The sequence below is a fragment of the Mustela nivalis genome (assembly GCF_964662115.1).
Source record: "Mustela nivalis genome assembly, chromosome: X".
NCBI lineage: Eukaryota > Metazoa > Chordata > Mammalia > Carnivora > Mustelidae > Mustela > Mustela nivalis.
The window spans coordinates 92,437,268-92,454,889 of record NC_139040.1 but is presented as its reverse complement, the minus strand read 5'-3'; the positions used below and the strand labels follow the sequence as shown (position 1 = coordinate 92,454,889).

Below are 17,622 nucleotides of genomic sequence, written 5' to 3'. Positions count from 1 at the left end.
TGCCGTTATGGGGCGATAAGGTGTGTTGACATCTGTATCCATTACACATGTACTGTTTCCTGACCAGACAGGCGTGTTTTTGGAAGTACGCTTTGAACAAAGGGGCTTTGTTAAGATTCCAAGACTTTAGACCTCAGCGCTGTGTTATCCTGTGGAAAGAAATTCCCCCAGAAACCTGTGATTCTGGTTGGCTGTTTTTTTCTAATCACTGGTTGCCCCGGTAATGTTAAAATCAATATTTCCTTTGCACCTAAACGGTATACCCCGAGAACTCCCCGTGGGAAGAGAACTGTTGGTGCTTTCTTTCCCTATGTTTGCGCAATGAAATGGCTGCAGATTTCTTATCTAAACAGCATGAGCCAAGTCTTTTCTCATGAAATTATTGCACTGATGATGACATACTTATCTGTTTCTTGTCCATTGGCCTCACTAAAACACCTGCTTGCCAAAGGGCATGGGTTTGTGTCTGGTTTGGGAACTGCTGGGTCTGCCAGGCTCAATAAACAAGCACTGGACAGATAAACCACTGGTCAAAATTCTAGAGAGAGTCCGATGCGTGTGACAAAGAAGAGTCAAAAATGGAGGTAAAAAATGTGGGCGCCACCGGTGGGGGATCAAGTTGTGTCTCAAGTGCTGGGACTGGACGGGGAGGAGAATCCTAGGTGAGGCCCTGGGAAACTCCAGAATTTCAAATTTTGGAGAACTGGGAGAGGACAGTCCAGCGGTTGGAGGAGGAGAGACCAATGCAGGAAGTGGCTTTTTTCCCATGCCTGGCACATTGGATCCGTGGTCTCTCATACAGTCTCCTTTGGTCTTGGTCATTTTCTCTTACTTTTCTTCCTTAACACAGTTACACACACAATTCTGGACCTGCAGCCTCTACCAGGAGGCTTAGGAACAGGCTCACATACATACTCACATACATACTCAGTCCCACAGCCTCTTGGACTGGCCCTCAGTCCCACGCTCGTGTCATTTTCTCTGTCATGGATTCCCGGTCTCCTACTAATAGTGTCGCGCGCGCACACACACACACACACACACACGCTCATGTCTTAACAGCCTCCCTCATTCAGCCACGATCACCAACATCTCTTGCCAGTTTCTTACACGCACACAAATGCAGTCACGCCTTTAGATGTTTTTACCACTCAGTCCCTGATTTACAGCCCCTGCTGGTCTCTCGGGAACTTTCTCGCACACGAACTCAAATCACCACCTCTCCTACTCCTTCTCACCCAGGCCCCCATCTCGCACACCCACAGTCCCTGGTGGAAGCTAAGATGCACACGCACACACCATCACACAGCGCCTCAGACGCTGCTTCAGTCACCTCATCTCACATCTCAAGCGGCGAGCGGCACACCCAGGTCTCATTTATGGCCTCTAAGTGTCTTGCAGAGACGTTCACATGCACCCCCACACAACCAATCTCTCAGCCACTGCCTCAGTCGCCCATTCACCATCGTTGTCACTTTTCCTCAGTCAGCCTCTGCCATCTGTGGTCACTAACTCCCAAGTGCTCTGAGGTTCTCAACGTGTCACACAGTCTTGCCGGTTGGCCTTGGTCCTTTACGCCATCGTTTCCTCAGCAGCAACACTTGAACACGACTAGGGCCTCACCCACTTCTCCCACACACCAATCCCCCCAATCCCAGGGTCTTGTCTTCACATAAGGCGTCCCACTGAAGTCCCTCATGACATGTTTCGCATACCTGCACACGTGCCCACACTGCTCGGCTGTTGGTTCTTCTCTCACGTGGCACCAGGCTCCTCCTTGGCTCTCACTCAGACACTTATGTGGTCTCTCATACTGTTTCAGTCACTCGGCCTTGCCATCCTTTTCTCTCATGCTGTCCCAGTCCCTGAACCTCTGGGCCAGACTGGAGTAGTAACTGTAACCAATCTGCCACTGGTCTCAGGTACACACACACACACACACACACACTCTTACAGCCTCATGCTCCCCCTCCATCAGAGCCAATTTTTCTTCAGTTTCTCACACAGTCTTGCCAGTCTCACATGAACGGTGTTCACACACACGGTCACGCATTCTTGGATCTTGGACCTCACAGCCATTTTCTCTCACACAAACAGCTCTTTTCCACAAGGCTTCCAGGACCTCAGTCACTACGACAGCCTTGCATGAAGTTTCACACACCATCCATCTCCCAAACGCAGTCACTTGCTTATTTATAGGCAACCTTCTCGCTGGCACCTGGTCCCTGACCATCTGTCTCCGCCACACCTTCATGCCCATACGGGACCACATGTTGTTCTGGTCACTCAGTCTGTCTTGCTTACCCCCATCAGCCTGTCAGACGGTGTCGGGGGTGCCATTCCCGCTACCTGTGCCTAAACAGGACGTCCCACGTACCTCCAGACTTTTGAACCTTAATCCGGACTCGGTCTCATAGTGATTTTCGGGCACAGGGCCATCATTTCTTACATAGGCCTGGTGTCATTTGTGGTTACAGCTGCCACTCACAAACACACGCGACTTCACACACACACACATGTGCGCGACTTCACACACACATGCACACGCAGTTGTAGCTTTCCACACCTTCTCTCTTCTTCGCACACTGGGGCTACCAGTCTGCAGTCTCCCATGCACGCCATCACACTCTCTCTCACGGTCAATTTCACACCCTCGCTGCCTTTCACAGAAGCTCATGCCTGTCACAGTCAGTCCCAATGGCTTCGGGGGGAAAAAAGGCTAGCAGCCTCCAGCATCACCTTTAAAAATATATATTTACAGGAACAATTCCCCATTCTCTGGGACTCTTAGAAAAAAAAAGATCCATTTTTGGGGAAGTAAAACAAACAGTGGAGACAGGTGTAGCACCGTCCCCCAAATCACCAACCCCCAGGTCCCCAGGCCCAGGCTGGGCCGGTGCTAACAGGAGGTGAGCCCAGGAGTCCTGTGAACCCACCCTCTCCAGCCTGGAATTCAGATAGGACAGGATTTATGTCCCCCATTCCTCCCTCCCAACTCCAGGGACACTTAAAGGGTCCTTTGTACCCGCCCGCAGGAAATTGGGGGGCTGGGAGGGAGGGAGCTGAAAATACACGTTTGGTATCAAAAATAAACACTTGGGGGTGGCAGGAAGACCCCCCCCCCAATCCCTTCCTTCCCACCCACCCCATCTCAGATATAGGAAGAGATGCTTTCCTCTCCCCTATTGAAAAGCCCTGTTTAAAAATAGATTATACTATCAAAATGGCAAGGGGTGGGGGACAAGGAGACCTGGAGTACTGGCTGGAGGGGTCCCCCAGACGGGAACCAACTCCCCAAAAAAACCCTCCATTGGGAGGTAACAGGCAGGACCCCAGGAGTTTGGCAGACACAGGAATGGCTTCTCGGGGGAGGAGAACAAAAGGGGCATTCCTCCCCGGCCGAAAAGGTGGTATCTGGGGGGGATGGTGGTGGTGGAAATTCCTACTTCAAGGGTGTGAGTCTTTCCTTGGCCAAGATTCCCAAACTGCTGAATGGCACAAATTCTTCCTGGGCCATTGGGTGTGGCCAGGAATAATAAACAACAACAAGCTACCTTTTCCACTCACACCCCAAAATGGAGACAGGGCTCCCTCAGCTTTCCAAGGGCCGGCTGAGAAATAAATAAAGAAAGGTCCTTCTCAAGCCAGACCCCGATTGTCTCATCTTGGGAGAAAATGTGGAGATGGGGGAGATGTCCTCACCAAACCCTCAAAAGGGTTGGGCCAAGCTCCTCTCAGTGGCCTTCAAAAAATAAATAAATAAACCGTCCCCACCACTGCTGTAGGAGACGTGTAAGGGCGGCCACTGGGGAACTGACCAAGAAGAGAGAAGTTGTATGTTTCCTGTGGAAGGGTTACTAAAAGATCTTTCCTAAGAATCCCTATCCCACCACAACTAGAGCACAAGTCTGTCAGCTGAACTATGTTTCTCCTTGAGACGGCTGGCTGGAGAGAAGTTCAGGGCCATGGATGGAGTGACCCCAGAAGGGGGTGGTGGTGGTGGTGGTAATCATGGCTTCTGGGGCCCTGGGGAGAGCACCACGGGGGTTGAGAGGCCATCCACGCTGATGGAAGGGATGTGCACCTGGGCGCTGCCACTGGACGGAAACTGGGGACAGAAATAGGGAAAGATCACGCATGGGGGCCATGCTGGGGTCTTTCACCCTCTCCGACATGGGGGAAGGGGATCCTACCTGGAAGGAGAGCTTGGCTGGGCTACGGGGTGCAATGGGACTCAGGGTGCTCCAGAAGTGAATGCTGGGGGGCAGCGAGCTGGGCGTCAGCAGCACCGGGGTCTGCAGGGAAGGGGTGGTTGGAGCTCAAGTGAGTAGAGAGCAGGTGTGGGAAGATGGAAGGAACTTGGCTCCAGTCCCACCAGATTTCCCACTCAGCCTTCTGAGCTCACCCTCCCAAAGTGCTCAGGCTTACCCCCTGACTGCTAAGCCCACGACACCTCTCCAATGTTACAGACAACCCCTCCCAGCTCCTGAGAGCCCACCTCCAGCTTCACTGGGCGAGACCACCTACAAGACCCCATCCGCATGTTGTTCTCAAACCTCACACGTCACCATCCCATCAGCTTAGGATCTACCTCCAACTCTTACATCCCACCAACTCATACACCTCACAGGAAACCCACTAAGGAAATCCCAGCCCGAAAAGCCCCACGCAGGATCCCCAAGCCATGCCCCAATCCAGGAAACAGTTTTGCCCTGCCCAAGGCCTCTCGGTCCCCGCCCACAAAGCCCCCGAGACCTGCCCATCATTCCAAAAGGCACTCTTTGCCCCGGGGAACTAGAGACCAGCTCGCCCTCCCCGCCCTCCCCGTTAATCAAGCCCTGCCCCTCTAGTCAATGGCACTCGGAGGCTCCACCCTCCCGCTCACCCAGAGATGACTGCACTGGCCCTTCCAGTCTAGCTCCTCCCTTGCCCGCCCCACCCCTTCACAGGCACTCACCAATGTGTGCGTAGGTAGCAGGGACGGGGTCAGCGCTGGCCCCGGCGCCTGCAGCCCAGAGCCAGTTCCCGATCCTGGAGTCCGTTCGGGTCCTGGCCCACCCAGCAAGCTGGGGCTGATTGGAAGCTCCAGGTCCCGAGGCTTCCGGCCCTTCTGAGGCTGAGCAATCTCTGTGCTGGAAGCAGTGGGAGCCGGAAGGCCGCCCACCGGCGCTGCAGTCTCCATGACGACCGCGGGCAGCCGGGCTGGCACGCCCTCCGCAGGAGGGACTTCCGGCCCGGCCTTAGCGGCTTCCTGCACAAACCCCGCCTCCCCACCGACTGCGGCTTCCAACTCTTCCTTGGGCCCGTCCACTTTCACTTCTGGGGGCAGTGGCCTGCCCGACCCGGGCTCCACATTCAGCTCTTCTGATTTAGGGTTCTGGGCCTCGGGTGGGGTCAGGATGACCTGGGAGAGGAGGGGGGGGGCGGGCAGAGGGGGCGCGTAAGGATTGCTGGGCTAGTGAAGCCAAGGACTTGTCTTGGAAGGACTTGTCCTTCGTACGGGGCGGGGCATGACTACACGTCAAGACAGGTCCACCAGCAGGACGTGATGCTTTGCCGAGGATGTGAGGCTGCTTCTGGGGAGGCTTCTCTCTGCGGGACAGGGCTTCCCCTAAGGGTGGGCCTCCTGGGGATACTGCCCTCATTCATGAAAGCAGTGGTTCTCAAAACTTTGCTTTAGGGACTAACAGCATGTGCCTCATCTGGAAACTAGTCTAAAAAAAATTCTCGTGCTTGTCCCCTGATCCACAGAATCAGAAACTCGCGCGGGGGGGGGGGGGGGGGCGATGGGCCCCAGAAATGTGTCGTTTCAAAAGCCCTCCAGGTGATTCTGATGAATGCTAAGCTGAGAGAACCTATGCATTAAACAAATCCGTTCTTAGTACTTGCACGGCTCTCCTCCCCAAGCCTTTCTCCCAGAGAACTTGTGTGTCTCTCCTTCCATGGTATCTAAATAGAATGTCTATGTCCCTTCTGCCAGCAGCCCTCCTCATCTGGGAATTGTACACCCGCCCTCCTACTGAATTTCCATCTTCCAGTCCTTACCTGCAGAGGGAGGCCAGCCTCCTCGGCCTCCAGGCAGGCCTCCAAAGGGCTGGGACTGGTACTCCTGCTCCCAGATGGGGGCACTGCTGCTCCCGAAGGGGCGGTGTTGGGGAGCACGGAGGCAGGCCGAGGATGAGGGGGCGGCTGTGGCTGTGGCTGCAAGGACTGGATGGTGAAGGTGGAGTAGAGGCCCGAGCGCATGTACTCATTCCGGCTGCTGCGCGCCAAGCCCCCGGGGCCCGCCATTCCTGCACCCTTGGGTGTGCCTGGTTTCCCAGAGGCTGTGTCTCCGGGGGCAGCATGTACAGCAGTGGGGGCCACATTTGCCACAGTAGAGGTGACAGACACCTCGGGCTGGGGCGGGCAGTCCTCAGTGGAGCACCTCGCGACTTCAGGGTAGGACACAAACTTGTAGACGAACTTCTGGCCGCTCACTTTGCGGATGATGTTCTGGGAAGGGAGGAGACAGGATAAAGGGCCTTAGAATTCTGAGAGGGCCGCAGTGGAGGGAGGGTATGGAAGAGGGGGCAGAGGGGTGTCTCCTAGGGTCTTTCTTGCCCCTCTCCTGGCTTTTTACCTATACACCATTCCACTAACACATCTTCCCCCAAGTAGGCACCCCCCAGCCCATTTCTCACCCACATCTTTCAAAATTTGGGGGGCTCCTCTCTTCCCCTCCTTCTGTTTCTACCTCTCTTGCCATTGTGATTCCCCTCTCTTGTAGTTTTCCCATTTTCTCCCCTTTCCCTCTTCTCCCTTCCACAACTCTTTCTTTAGTCTACTGCCCTTCCCTCCATGTCTCCTTCCCATCCATCCCTCTCCATGTCTTCCCGTCACTCTTCATCTCCACCTTCATCTCCCTCCTCAGAGGCACACCCCCACACCCTGTAGCACCTCTCCACAAGAGGCCCCACCTAGGGGAGCCAGTGCAGGGACAGGCTTTTCTCCTGGCTCCTGGAACCGGGAGAGTCTGTGGGCTAATAGGGCCAGGCCTTGGGAGTAGCTGCCAGGACAGCTGGGGAGTGTGGCTGATGCAGTAAGACAGGAAAATGAAGTAACTGATGTAAATACTGTTAGAGACTAAATTAATAGAGAAGAATGCAGCAGTGAATTATTAATAAAGAGGATTATTTAAAGCTATCAATAGAGAGGCAGAACAGGGCAAGGTTACTAGGGAGGACAGGCTGAAGAGCCTTATTCTTTTTTGTTTTGGGGCTTTTTCTGAGCTGTCATAATTTATTTCTGGACTTAGCTGTAACTGAGGAGCCTCATTCTTAATACTGTGGTACAGGTTTAAGGGGTGCCTGGGTGGCTCAGGTCATGATCCCGGGGTCTGGGGATCGAGCCCTGCATTGGGCTCTCTGCTCAGTAGGGAGCTGGCTTCCTCCTCTCTCTCTCTGCCCCCCACCCCGCTCATGGGCTGGCGCTCTCTCTCTCTCTCTCTCCTCCTCCTCACTTGCTCACTCTCTCAATAAAGAAATAACATCTTCAAAAACGTTAAAAAATATTGTGGTACAGGTTTAAGCTAAGGCAATTAGAAAATGAAGTGACTGACAGCAACCAGACAGGAGCATTAAAATATTGGTATAAGCACTGGAGGGAATCTCAAGGCTGGCTGGGTAGATTGCAGACCATGTTTGAGATATTTCAGGATAGGTCTGGAGGGTCTCAGGAATGCTGTGGTGGTCTCAGGGCACAGAATGAGGTGGCCTCAATATTGTTTTGGTGGTTTCAGCTAAAGGAATAAAATATGAGAATGGAATGAATGCTATGATGATTTACAGTGTGCAGCATAGGTCCAGGACTGTTCTGGGGGACAAAAGGCATCTGGGGGGCACCAGGGCTCCATAGAGACATTTTAATGATGGTCAGGTATTTCACAGGGTAGGTTTTTATTTCTCAGAAAATGAATGAAAAGGGAATATTCATTAATATTGCTTTGGAAGTTTCAAATAAAGAAGAAAATGAAATAACTGGTCTATTGTGAGGGACAGGAAATCCAGCACTTGTCTAAGAATCTGAGAGGATGAGGAAAATGTAAAATTTTAGATATAGGCATAAGAGGATAAAATAATAAAAGCTGGGGTGGGGTGGGCCAGTGTTGCTTTGAGAATGCACGAGAATGGTGTGTGGAGCTGGCATTATACATGTTGTTCTGGAGGTCTGAGAAGAAAAGAACTGACAAAAGCGTTCACTATTCTAGAGGATGAGATAAGGAAAAGTTAGTATAATATTGCCATGGACATTATGATGCTAGGAATAAGATTATTCTAGAGTTCTTATTCTGGAATAAGGGCAGATAATGAAATAACTGAGGAGTCCAGGACTGGTCCAGTTCCAGGAGATAGGATAAGGAAGTCATTATTATACTGTTTTCCAAATTTTTAGCTATAGGAATAAGGCAAGAAAATGAAATGTTGTGGGGGGGGAAGTGGAACAGCATGAACTTGGGGACCTCAGAAAAGGGGTGAGTAGGGGTATTAGTATTACTATGAAGGTTTCAGCCTTAAAGCAGTAAGAGAGAGAAAATACCTTAGACTGGGGTGCCTGGGTGCTCAGTTGGCTAAGCGACTGCCTTTGGCTCTGGTCAGGATCCCAGTGTCCTGGGATTGAGCCCCGTGTCGGGCTCCCTGCTCAATGGGGAAGTCTGCTTCTCCCCACCCGCCCCAGCTCATGGTCTTTCTCTCACTTATTCTCTTTCAAATAAGTAAAGAAAAGAAAAGAAAAATAAAATACCTGAGATAAATATTTGGGGTGCCCAACATTGGTCTGAGAGTATGACAGGGTAGGGTAAAAAACAGTAAACTCTGTTTTCAAAGTTATCGCTATGACAATTAAGACAGGAAAATGAAATAACCGATATAAATGTCGGCAGCTTCCAGTCCCGGTCCCAGAGGCCTTACCTTGTCATAGTAGTAACGTAGGGCCCGGCTGAGCTTGTCATAATTCATGTTGGTCTTGTTCTTACGCAGCCCCCACAGCCGGGCCACCTCCTCAGCATCCACCAGCTTGAACTCACCGCCATCCCGTGAGGTCCACGAGATGATGTGGCCGTTTCCCTGCTCTCTCAGCAGCTGCAGCAGAAACTGCCACAGCGTCACAGAGGGGTCCATCACTGGCGGGGTGCTCACGCCATCCCAGGGGTACCTGGAGGGCAGACGGCTCAGAGCTGAGAGGCTGTGAACACAGGAGGCAGCAAAGGTCAGCAGGAGGAGGAGTCCTTTCTTTCCATCTTGTCTCTGCTTCTGTTTTCAAAGCACCATCATTCCCTAAACACCCTCAGACTAAATTCTATGTGCCCTCAGCCTGGCTTTGGATGACTCCCCATCATGGAAGGAGACTTCTGGGGACAAGAGGATGGTGTGAATGTAGTTTGCATGTGAGACAAACATGAATTTTGGGGGGCCAGAGGGCACACTGTGGTAGGCAAAATAATGGCCCTCTCAGAAACGTCCACATCCTAATCCCCGGAACCTATGATATGTTATGTTACGTCCATGGAAAAAGGAACTTTGCAGGTGAACTTAAGGTTCCTGTAGTTTCCTCATATCTTCAGGGGATACGTTTCAAGACCCCCAGAGGATGCCTGAAACTGAGGACAGTACCAAACCCTATATATACTATGTTTCTTCCTATATATACACACACAATAAAATGTAATTTATAAATCAGGCACAATAAGAGATTAACAATAACTAATACTAAAATAGAACAATGATGGCAATATACTAGAATAAAAGTTGTGAATGTGCTCTCCCAATATCTCATTGTTCTGTACTCACCCTCCTCTTTGTGATGATGTGAGATGATTAAGTACTCGTATAACGAGATGAGGTAATGATGTAGGCACTGAGACACAGTGTCAGGCTACCACTGACCTTCTGATGACAGATCAGGAGAACCATCTTCTGCTTGACTGCGGGTAACTGAAACCGCGGAAAGCAAAGCTGTGGATGGGGGGTACTACTGTACGGACCTTAGGGAGATTGTTCTGGATTATGTGAGTGAGCTGAATCTAATCACAGGAACTCTTACTAAAAAAAGCAAAAGGCAGAAAGAGAGCTTGGAGAGCTGCAATGACAGAAGAGGCAGGAGAGATTTAAAGCATGAGAGAGACTTGACCTGCCATTTACTGGCTTTGAAGATGGAAGACTGAGGCTCAAGCTGGGGGAATATGGTGGCTTCAAAAAGGTGGGAACGTCCTTCAGCTGATTATCAGTAAGGAAACAAGGACCTTAATCTTATAACCTCAACAAACTGAATACTGCCAGCAGCTTGCATGAACAGGAACCAGATCCTGCCCTGGAGCCTCCAGAAAGGAATGCAGCCCCGCCCATACCTGGGTTTCAGTCTGGTGCGGCTGGGCTGGACTTCTGACCTCTGGAGTGCCAAGATAATAATTTGCATTGCTTTAAGCAATTCTATTTGCAATAATTTGTTATAGCAGGAGTAGAAAACTAGCATAGTTTCCCTCACCTGAACGTTTTCATTTGCAATCTCTGCCGCATTAAAGATCAAGTTTTCCAGGAGGTTCCTTCTGCCAGCCCCTCGCAAAAGCTGTTCATGCCATGTGGGGCTGCTCTCTTCTCTCTAGAAGTCTTCCCCATCGTTCCAGTCCCAGCCACAGGAGCCTAGCCTTTCTTAAGCTTTCCTGAAACTCAATGCCTGTTTTCTTCTGTCAACTTTGCACTCCTTGGGCCTGTTACTGTCCCTTTCGGTCCTCCTTCTTGGTAACAGCAATAACTAACATTTGCTGAGTTCATAATGCTTGGCTGGTATTGTTCCAATCAGGCAATATGGCCTACCAGACAATCACTCAGGCTCTAGAACCAGACTGCCAGGACTGGAATCCTTGTTCTGCTACTTATTAGCAGTGTGGCCCTAGGCATATTCTCTCTCTTTTTTTCCCCAAATATTTTATTTATTTATTTCACAGAGAAAGAGAGACAGCGAGAGAGGGAACACAAACACGGGGAGTTGGAGAGGGAGAAGCAGGCTTCCCGCTGAGCAGGGAGCCCAATGCGGGGCTTGATCCCAGGATCCTACAATCATGACCTGAGCAGCAAGGCAGACACTTAATGGATTTAATCACCCAGGGGCCCTGACCCTGGGCATATTCTTTAACTTCTTTGTGCCTCAACTTTCCCATCTTTAAAATAGGGATAATAACATGCTCACCTGTAAAATAGGATACTAATAATACCAAGTTCACAGAGTTATTCTACAGATTAGATATCACGTGCTTGGAGTATGATAAGCTTTTAATAGAATCTAGTTTCCAATTTATTCATAATTCCTTATCTGCTATTACAAAATCCCCCAAACTCTAAAAACAGAAAACTTCTTGGGGTGCCCAGGTGGTGCAGTCAGACAAGCACCTGACACTTGGTTTTGGCTCAGGTCATGATCTCAGGGTCATGGGATCCAGCCATGCATCAGGCTCTGGGCTCAGCGCAGAGTCTGCTTGGGGATTCTCACTCTTCTTCTCCCTCTGCCCTCCCCCCTGTGCATGTGTGAGCTTGCTCTCTCAAATAAATAAATCTTAAAAAAAAACCCAACACAACCCAAAACCCCAAAACCCCAGAAAACTTCTTTATCACCCTTTGGGCAGCAAAACCAGATTGGAAATCAATGAAGTCCTTTCTGGTCTTTAGTGATCCTCACTCAGTGCTGACTGTTCCTACATTCTGCTACATAAATCTGAATGTGGCTGATTACTGAGGGCGTTATGTAACATTTTGTATGTGCACCTTGTTACCTTCCTAAAATCTGAAAAATCTGAAATTCTGAAACACATCTGGTTCCAAGGGTTTTGGATAAGGGCATGCAGACCTGTACTGCTATTTTTATAAGTACTGACTCATGTATCTTTCATCACAAATCTGGGAAAGTAGGCGCTCTTTATCATCGCTAATTTACAGAGGAGGGAGCTAAGATACAAAATGTCCAGATGACGTCCTATGGGCCATGGAGCCCAAGTGGCACAGCCAGGATTTGGACCCCATGCAGTCAGATTCCCGCTATCTAAGCATGTAAACTGTTAGGCTAAACTGCTCTGACTTGTTCCCTCAGCACGTCCCCACCCAACCCCAAAACTGCTCTCTTCGCTGAACTGGACGGTGAACTGGAAATGAACATGGAGCTTCCTATTCCTTAAGGAACAAGCTTTCATCAATCACCTGTTCACAGACTGGGACTGTTGGGTTAAGAATAAGACCTTCCAAACCAGGTTTTAAAGAACCATCCTTCATTCTTTAATCTGTAATGAAATATACAATATGATCGGCATGAGTCTCTCTTGTCTGAGCTCTTTTGAAGTTCACTGGGCGGACACAGTTTTAGGCCATTATACAAGTCACAAAGCCATGAAAGTGTCCACATTTGAGAGTCCTGTCATCAGAGGCTTTACTGAGTTGACTTCAAAGACTTGCTTGTCTCAGAGGCACAAAGAGTCCAGTGTGACTCCTGGTGGCCAAGACTGGCAATGTTACCAGATCCTCTTCCAACTGTGATCAGACCTACTAATTAAGGTAATATCTGACCGTTTGCTCCAAGCCTTGACAGCACACAGGGTTTCATGTTTTGTTTATTTTATTTCCCACCTGACCCCTCAGAAGAGGCCTAGTAATCTGCCTCACTCAGGTGTGTTTACATCTCTTTGTCTCATTCATTTAGCAACCAGTCTCTTGAGTGCTTACTGTGGGCTGGGGGCTGGGTGGGGATACAGCAGTGAACAAAACAAAATTCTCATCTCAGTGGGGAAGACAATTAAGGAAGAAGATAAATGAGTCAAAGAGTAAGTCAGACGGTGAGAAGAGCTATGAAAAAAGGAGGCAGGGAAGAAGCGGTTCTTTCTGAAAAGGGTGGTCAGGGGAGGGTAGGCCCTGAGCAGGTGACATTTGAGCAAACACCTAAATGAGGTGAGCGAGTCAGGTCAGCGATGACCTGGGGAACAGGGTGATCCAGGCAGAGGACACCGCTAGGGTGAACAACCCTGAGGCGGGAGCGCGCAGGGCAGGTCAGAGGAAGAGCAAGGTGTCAGGCAAGATCAGAGAGGAAGGAGTACGGGTCCAAAAAGTAGTAGTGAGGTGAGAAGAGAGGGGTTATGGGGGCCAGGCTGAGTAAGGCTTTTGTGGGCCCTGCCAGGACTCTGACTCTGAGAGAAGAGCCACATGAGGGCTGTGAACAGAGGGGCAACAGGCCATGACCTGGACTTTAACTGGATCCTTCTGGTTATTGTGAGGAGAACTGGCTGGAGGGTCTGGCGAGGCTATGGTGACCGTTCAAGTGAGTGATGGCCACGGCTGCAGTGGAACTGGGGAGGGATGGCTGAGTTCTGGACGAAATGTGGAAAGAGAGTGAGTGGGACTTGCTGATCAAACAGTATGGCGGTGGGCCGGGGTGGGGGGCAGTGAGAGAGACATCATCAAAGGGGATTCTAGGTGTGTGGCCTGAGTGCCTGGAAGGATGGACCTGGGACCCTCTGAGCTGGGAGCATAGCAGGAGAGCAGGGGTTGGGACAAGGTCAGGTCAATTCAGGAGATCTCAGAGGCCTGTTAGACACCTACATGCACACTATGAATAATGATGAGAATTTTGAAAATAGTCATACAACCCTTACTGTGTATCACACACCGTTTTCATCATTTAACTCATGTAATCATCACAGCAACACCGTGGGGGCGGGCGTTATTATGATCCTCCCATTTTCCTGAGGAGGAAATAGGCGCAGACTTCAGTCACCTGTCCCACATTATGCAGCTGGAAGTTTGCAGACTTGGGGTTCAAGCCCAGGCAGCCTGGCTGCAGGCAGTGGTCCCAGTGCTTTACAAGAGCAGCTCCTTCTAAAGTGAGACAGAGAGGCAAGACCCTCGAGGGTATCGGGGATGGTGTTTCCCATGGGGTGAGCAGGGAGTGTTCCCCGAGGAAGTGTCATGCTGGCAGAGACCTCAAGGAGGGGAGGTAGCAAGCCACGTGAACATCTGTGGGAAGGGCCTTTGTATGAAGACTAAAGTGCCCACAAGCTTGGCACCCTGCATCATGGGCACTGTGAGTTCACCCAGTTCCCATCTCTGAGGACACGCACATACCCTTCCCCCTTCTCACACCTGATGAACTCTTTACGGTCCTCAGGTTCTCCTATCTCCTGGGCAGAATGAATTCCTCCTCTGTGTGATCCAGTGTGCCAAATAAACCTGTCTGCTCTTGCAAAGCCCTTCTCTCTGGCTCTCTGGTCTCCTGCTCCTCTGCCCTGTTCTAGCTGTGTGTCCTTGGGTGAGTTACTCAACCTCTCTGGGTCTGTTTCTGCATCTGCAAAATATCCTCCAGATACATGATTCTCAAAGGCTTTTGTGAAGATTAAGTGCCAATATATGTAAAGGACTTAGAAAAATCTCTCTGGCATGTGGTAGACACTGGACAAATGTTAGCTCTCACCTCATGTATTAGCTGTTTCCATCCCCTCACTCTCCAACCTTATGTATTACCATGGCCTACACCGCCTGGCTCCCATCACCGCTCTAACCTTGTCTCCTGCCTGCCTCCCTCCCTCCACTCTGCCCTAGCCACAATGGCCTTCTCCATGTTTCTTGAATGCACTAGGCATAATCCCACCTCAGGGCCTTTGCACCAGCTGGTCCTTCTGCCCCTAGACTTGATGGCTTCCTCCCTGATCTCCTTCAGACCTTAATTCAAGAGTCACCTTCTAAAGGAGGCCTGCCCGGTGCCTAAGATTTCAACCACCCTAATATTCTCTCCCTGTCTTCCCTACTTCATTTTCCCCCTTAGCGCCTGTCTAACATACTATCTAATTTTACTTACTGTTTTATTTATATAGTCCATCTCCCCTACTTTTAGCAAACGTCTGCTCCACAAGGACAGGAATTTCTGCCTGTTCTGTTCCCTGCCATATCCCCAGCACCTAGAAGAGTGCCTGGTACTCAGTAGGTGCTAAGTGTTGGCTGAATGAACAGTCCCAATTAGCTTCTTTAACTAGCTCTCCCATGCCCTCTTCATCTCCATCTTCCCAACCCTGATCTGTCTAAAATAGTATTTTTCACATTCATTCATGTGATAAAGTCTTATTGGGCAGCTACTATATACTAGGTATATCTACCCAGCAATAAATAAGTGGACAAGAAACTGTAAGCCCTCATGGGACTCCTGTTCTAATGGTGAGGGCCAATAAACTGGTAAACTACACGGTGTGTCTGATAGCGACCGAGGGCAAAGGGACCAGTCAAGCCAAGAAGGGACCTGAGGCCTGCTACCTACGCAGGTTCAGATTGTCAGGGACAGGCTGACATCTGATCAGAGCTCTGAACCCAATCATGCAAAGACTGGGGGTAGAGCGTTCCAGGCAGAAAACAGAGCCGAAGCAAAGGCCCTGAGGCTGGACTGCATTTGCTGCACCTGGGAATGAGTGAGGAGCTCAGTGTGGCTGGCACAGAGGTGGGAGGATGAGGTGCAGGAGGTGAGGTCAGGGAGGTGACTTGTTTTATTAACTCCCTGGGATGCTTCACACTGGAGGGGGTTCTGGTTCTGATTCCTCCATTTTAGAAATGAGGAAGCGGAGGCAGAGAGAAAGTGGTTAAGTCACTCAGGTCATAAGCTGCTGTGATTGGGGGTGGATGGGTGCTGAGACAAGGTGTAGAATGGAGACAGCTCTGCAGTCCCGGGGAGAATGGCAAAAACAAAAGCTTGGAGATGGCAAGTAATGTGGTGTTTGGGGAGTGGGGTCTCAGGTGGGATGGGAGTGAGAGAGGGGAGCCTCAAAAATTAGTCTGTGTTCTGAGGGGCAGCCTAACTGTGTACTTACCTCCAAATGACGTATTGAACCCCCTATGCTGAAACTTTCCTGGGTACCTATCTCCAGGGTTGTGGTGAGGATTCAATGAGCTCACTGACACAAAGCTCTCTGGCAGGTACTTAGTAGGCACTCAGTAAACATTAGCGCCTAAAGGCATTATCACTATCTCTGATACACCCACTTATTGGAAGGAGGCAGACAGTCTTAGGAGTTAATTATGTGTATGAGGGGGGTGTATTCTAGAGTAAAAAAGCCCTGGGTTCAACAAGCACAAGGGAGGAGCCACTGATGGGGGGGCAGGGAAGGCATGGACTGATCCATCACAAGGAAAAGAGGGGCGAAATAAAACCCCCTCCTGGAAGAGGGATTACAAAGCACACTGGACTCAGGGGAGGGCATGGGGGTGTGTGCCTGAATGCAAGCACATGGGTAGCAGGGAGGCCAATGAACAGATCCGCTGCAAAGGCGGGGGTGGGGGAGTGCAAAGGCTCATCTTATTGGGGTGGTGCAAGGGGAGCAGAAAGGCATACTGACTGTACCACAGTAGATGGGGTGAAAAGCCATCACACAGACCAATTAAAAGAAGAGAACGAGGCCATGGACTAGGCTACTGAAAATGGGGAGATAAAAAGCACTGATCTGACCCACTATTAAAAGGAAGGGAGAATCCCAGGGACTGGGGCAATAGTCTACAAAAAAAAAAAAAAAAAAGATTAGGGCAATGGGCTGATGATTAAGGGGATGTGAATACAGGCATTTAGACGGGTCCACCGTAAAACAGAGTGTGTGATAAAACCGTGGACTAATGCACTGGGGGACTGGAGGAGGCAGGAATACAACTTCACAGATTAACTCACTGTTAAAGGGGGTTAGGGGGTGTACAACGCCATGGATTGATTCACTGCAAGGAAAAGGAGTGGCGGAACAAACAAGGCCACAGACGGGGCCCTTGAAAGTTAAGGACGGGAGAAAAACATTCAGATGCACCTACTGTCAAGTAATCGGACAATGCTAAAGACTGCTCCCCTATAAGTGGGGGTGGGGGCAGGACCACGGACGAGTCCACTGTACGGTGGGGTGGGGAGAAAATACAAGCCCGCAGACCGATCCATTATAAAACAGGAAGGGGGGTCAGGCCACGGTCAGATCCACTACAGGGGCGAAAGGAGGGGACAATACCACAGGCAGGTCCACCAGCCGTGGTGGCGGCGGTGGGCAGTCGAACATCAGCAGGCCACGGGCCAAGCCACATCCCTCGCGCGGGGGCGGGAAGGATACGTGGGGTCACGGACGGGCCCTCCACCCTCCAAGCCCCGGGCTCACCTGTGTGTAGCGCAGTGGCAGTATTGGCAGCTCCGGGGGGCGGGGGCTCCATGCGCAGCCCCACCGCCCCCCAGGCCCGGGCTCCGAGGCGGCGGTGGCGGCGGTGGCGGCGGCGGCGGTGGCGGCGGCGGCGGCAGCACCTAGAAGCCGCCCCTGCCTTTCCTCACCGCTCACGTGGGCCTACGGGGGAGGAGCCGAGCATTCTGCCACTCGTTGATTGGACAGAGCGCTTGGCTCGACCGCGAGGCTTCTAGGGTTGAGAGGCGGGTCCTGCTCCATAGAGCTGTGCCGTGATTGGTCCAAGGGGAACTGATGGACCGCAGATGGCCGCTTGCATCCAGAGCAGGCGTGCGGGAACCCGCCGGTGCTTCACGCTGATTGGCTCAAGCCTGACAGCCCGTGGGCGATTGACAAGATCCTGGGGGCGCCTGCCTCACAACAATTGG

General features: G+C 51.0%; 1 protein-coding gene across 3 annotated transcripts; it reads right to left on the bottom strand.

Moving 5' to 3' along the window:
• Positions 1-2,735: 2,735 nt before the first annotated feature.
• ELK1 (ETS transcription factor ELK1) lies at positions 2,736-17,376 on the bottom strand. Of its 3 annotated transcripts, XM_082718083.1 has the most exons (7): positions 17,177-17,355; positions 9,828-9,971; positions 8,949-9,222; positions 6,046-6,495; positions 4,958-5,404; positions 4,194-4,295; positions 2,736-4,108 (listed from the first exon to the last, which is right to left on the bottom strand). In XM_082718083.1, exons 3-7 carry the CDS (start codon positions 9,156-9,158, stop codon positions 4,010-4,012), a joined length of 1,308 nt encoding a protein of 435 aa, XP_082574209.1. In that variant the 5' UTR covers positions 9,159-9,222; positions 9,828-9,971; positions 17,177-17,355; the 3' UTR covers positions 2,736-4,009. The 3 variants fall into 3 exon arrangements, with proteins under 3 accessions (XP_082574209.1, XP_082574207.1, XP_082574208.1); XM_082718081.1 differs by lacking the exon at positions 9,828-9,971 and having other exon boundaries at positions 17,177-17,376; XM_082718082.1 differs by lacking the exon at positions 9,828-9,971 and having other exon boundaries at positions 8,949-9,192.
• Positions 17,377-17,622: the final 246 nt, after the last annotated feature.

Bases quoted from the DNA above. Each gene is read 5' to 3' on its own strand.
- ELK1 (XM_082718081.1), bottom strand. From the start codon at position 9,158: ATGGACCCCTCTGTGACGCTGTGGCAGTTTCTGCTGCAGCTGCTGAGA. The intron at 4,296-4,957 runs GTGAGTGCCTGT...CCTTCCCTGCAG, and splicing joins TGCTACCTACGCACACATTG to ACCCCGGTGCTGCTGACGCC. The intron at 4,109-4,193 runs GTAGGATCCCCT...TTCTGTCCCCAG, and splicing joins CAGCCAAGCTCTCCTTCCAG to TTTCCGTCCAGTGGCAGCGC.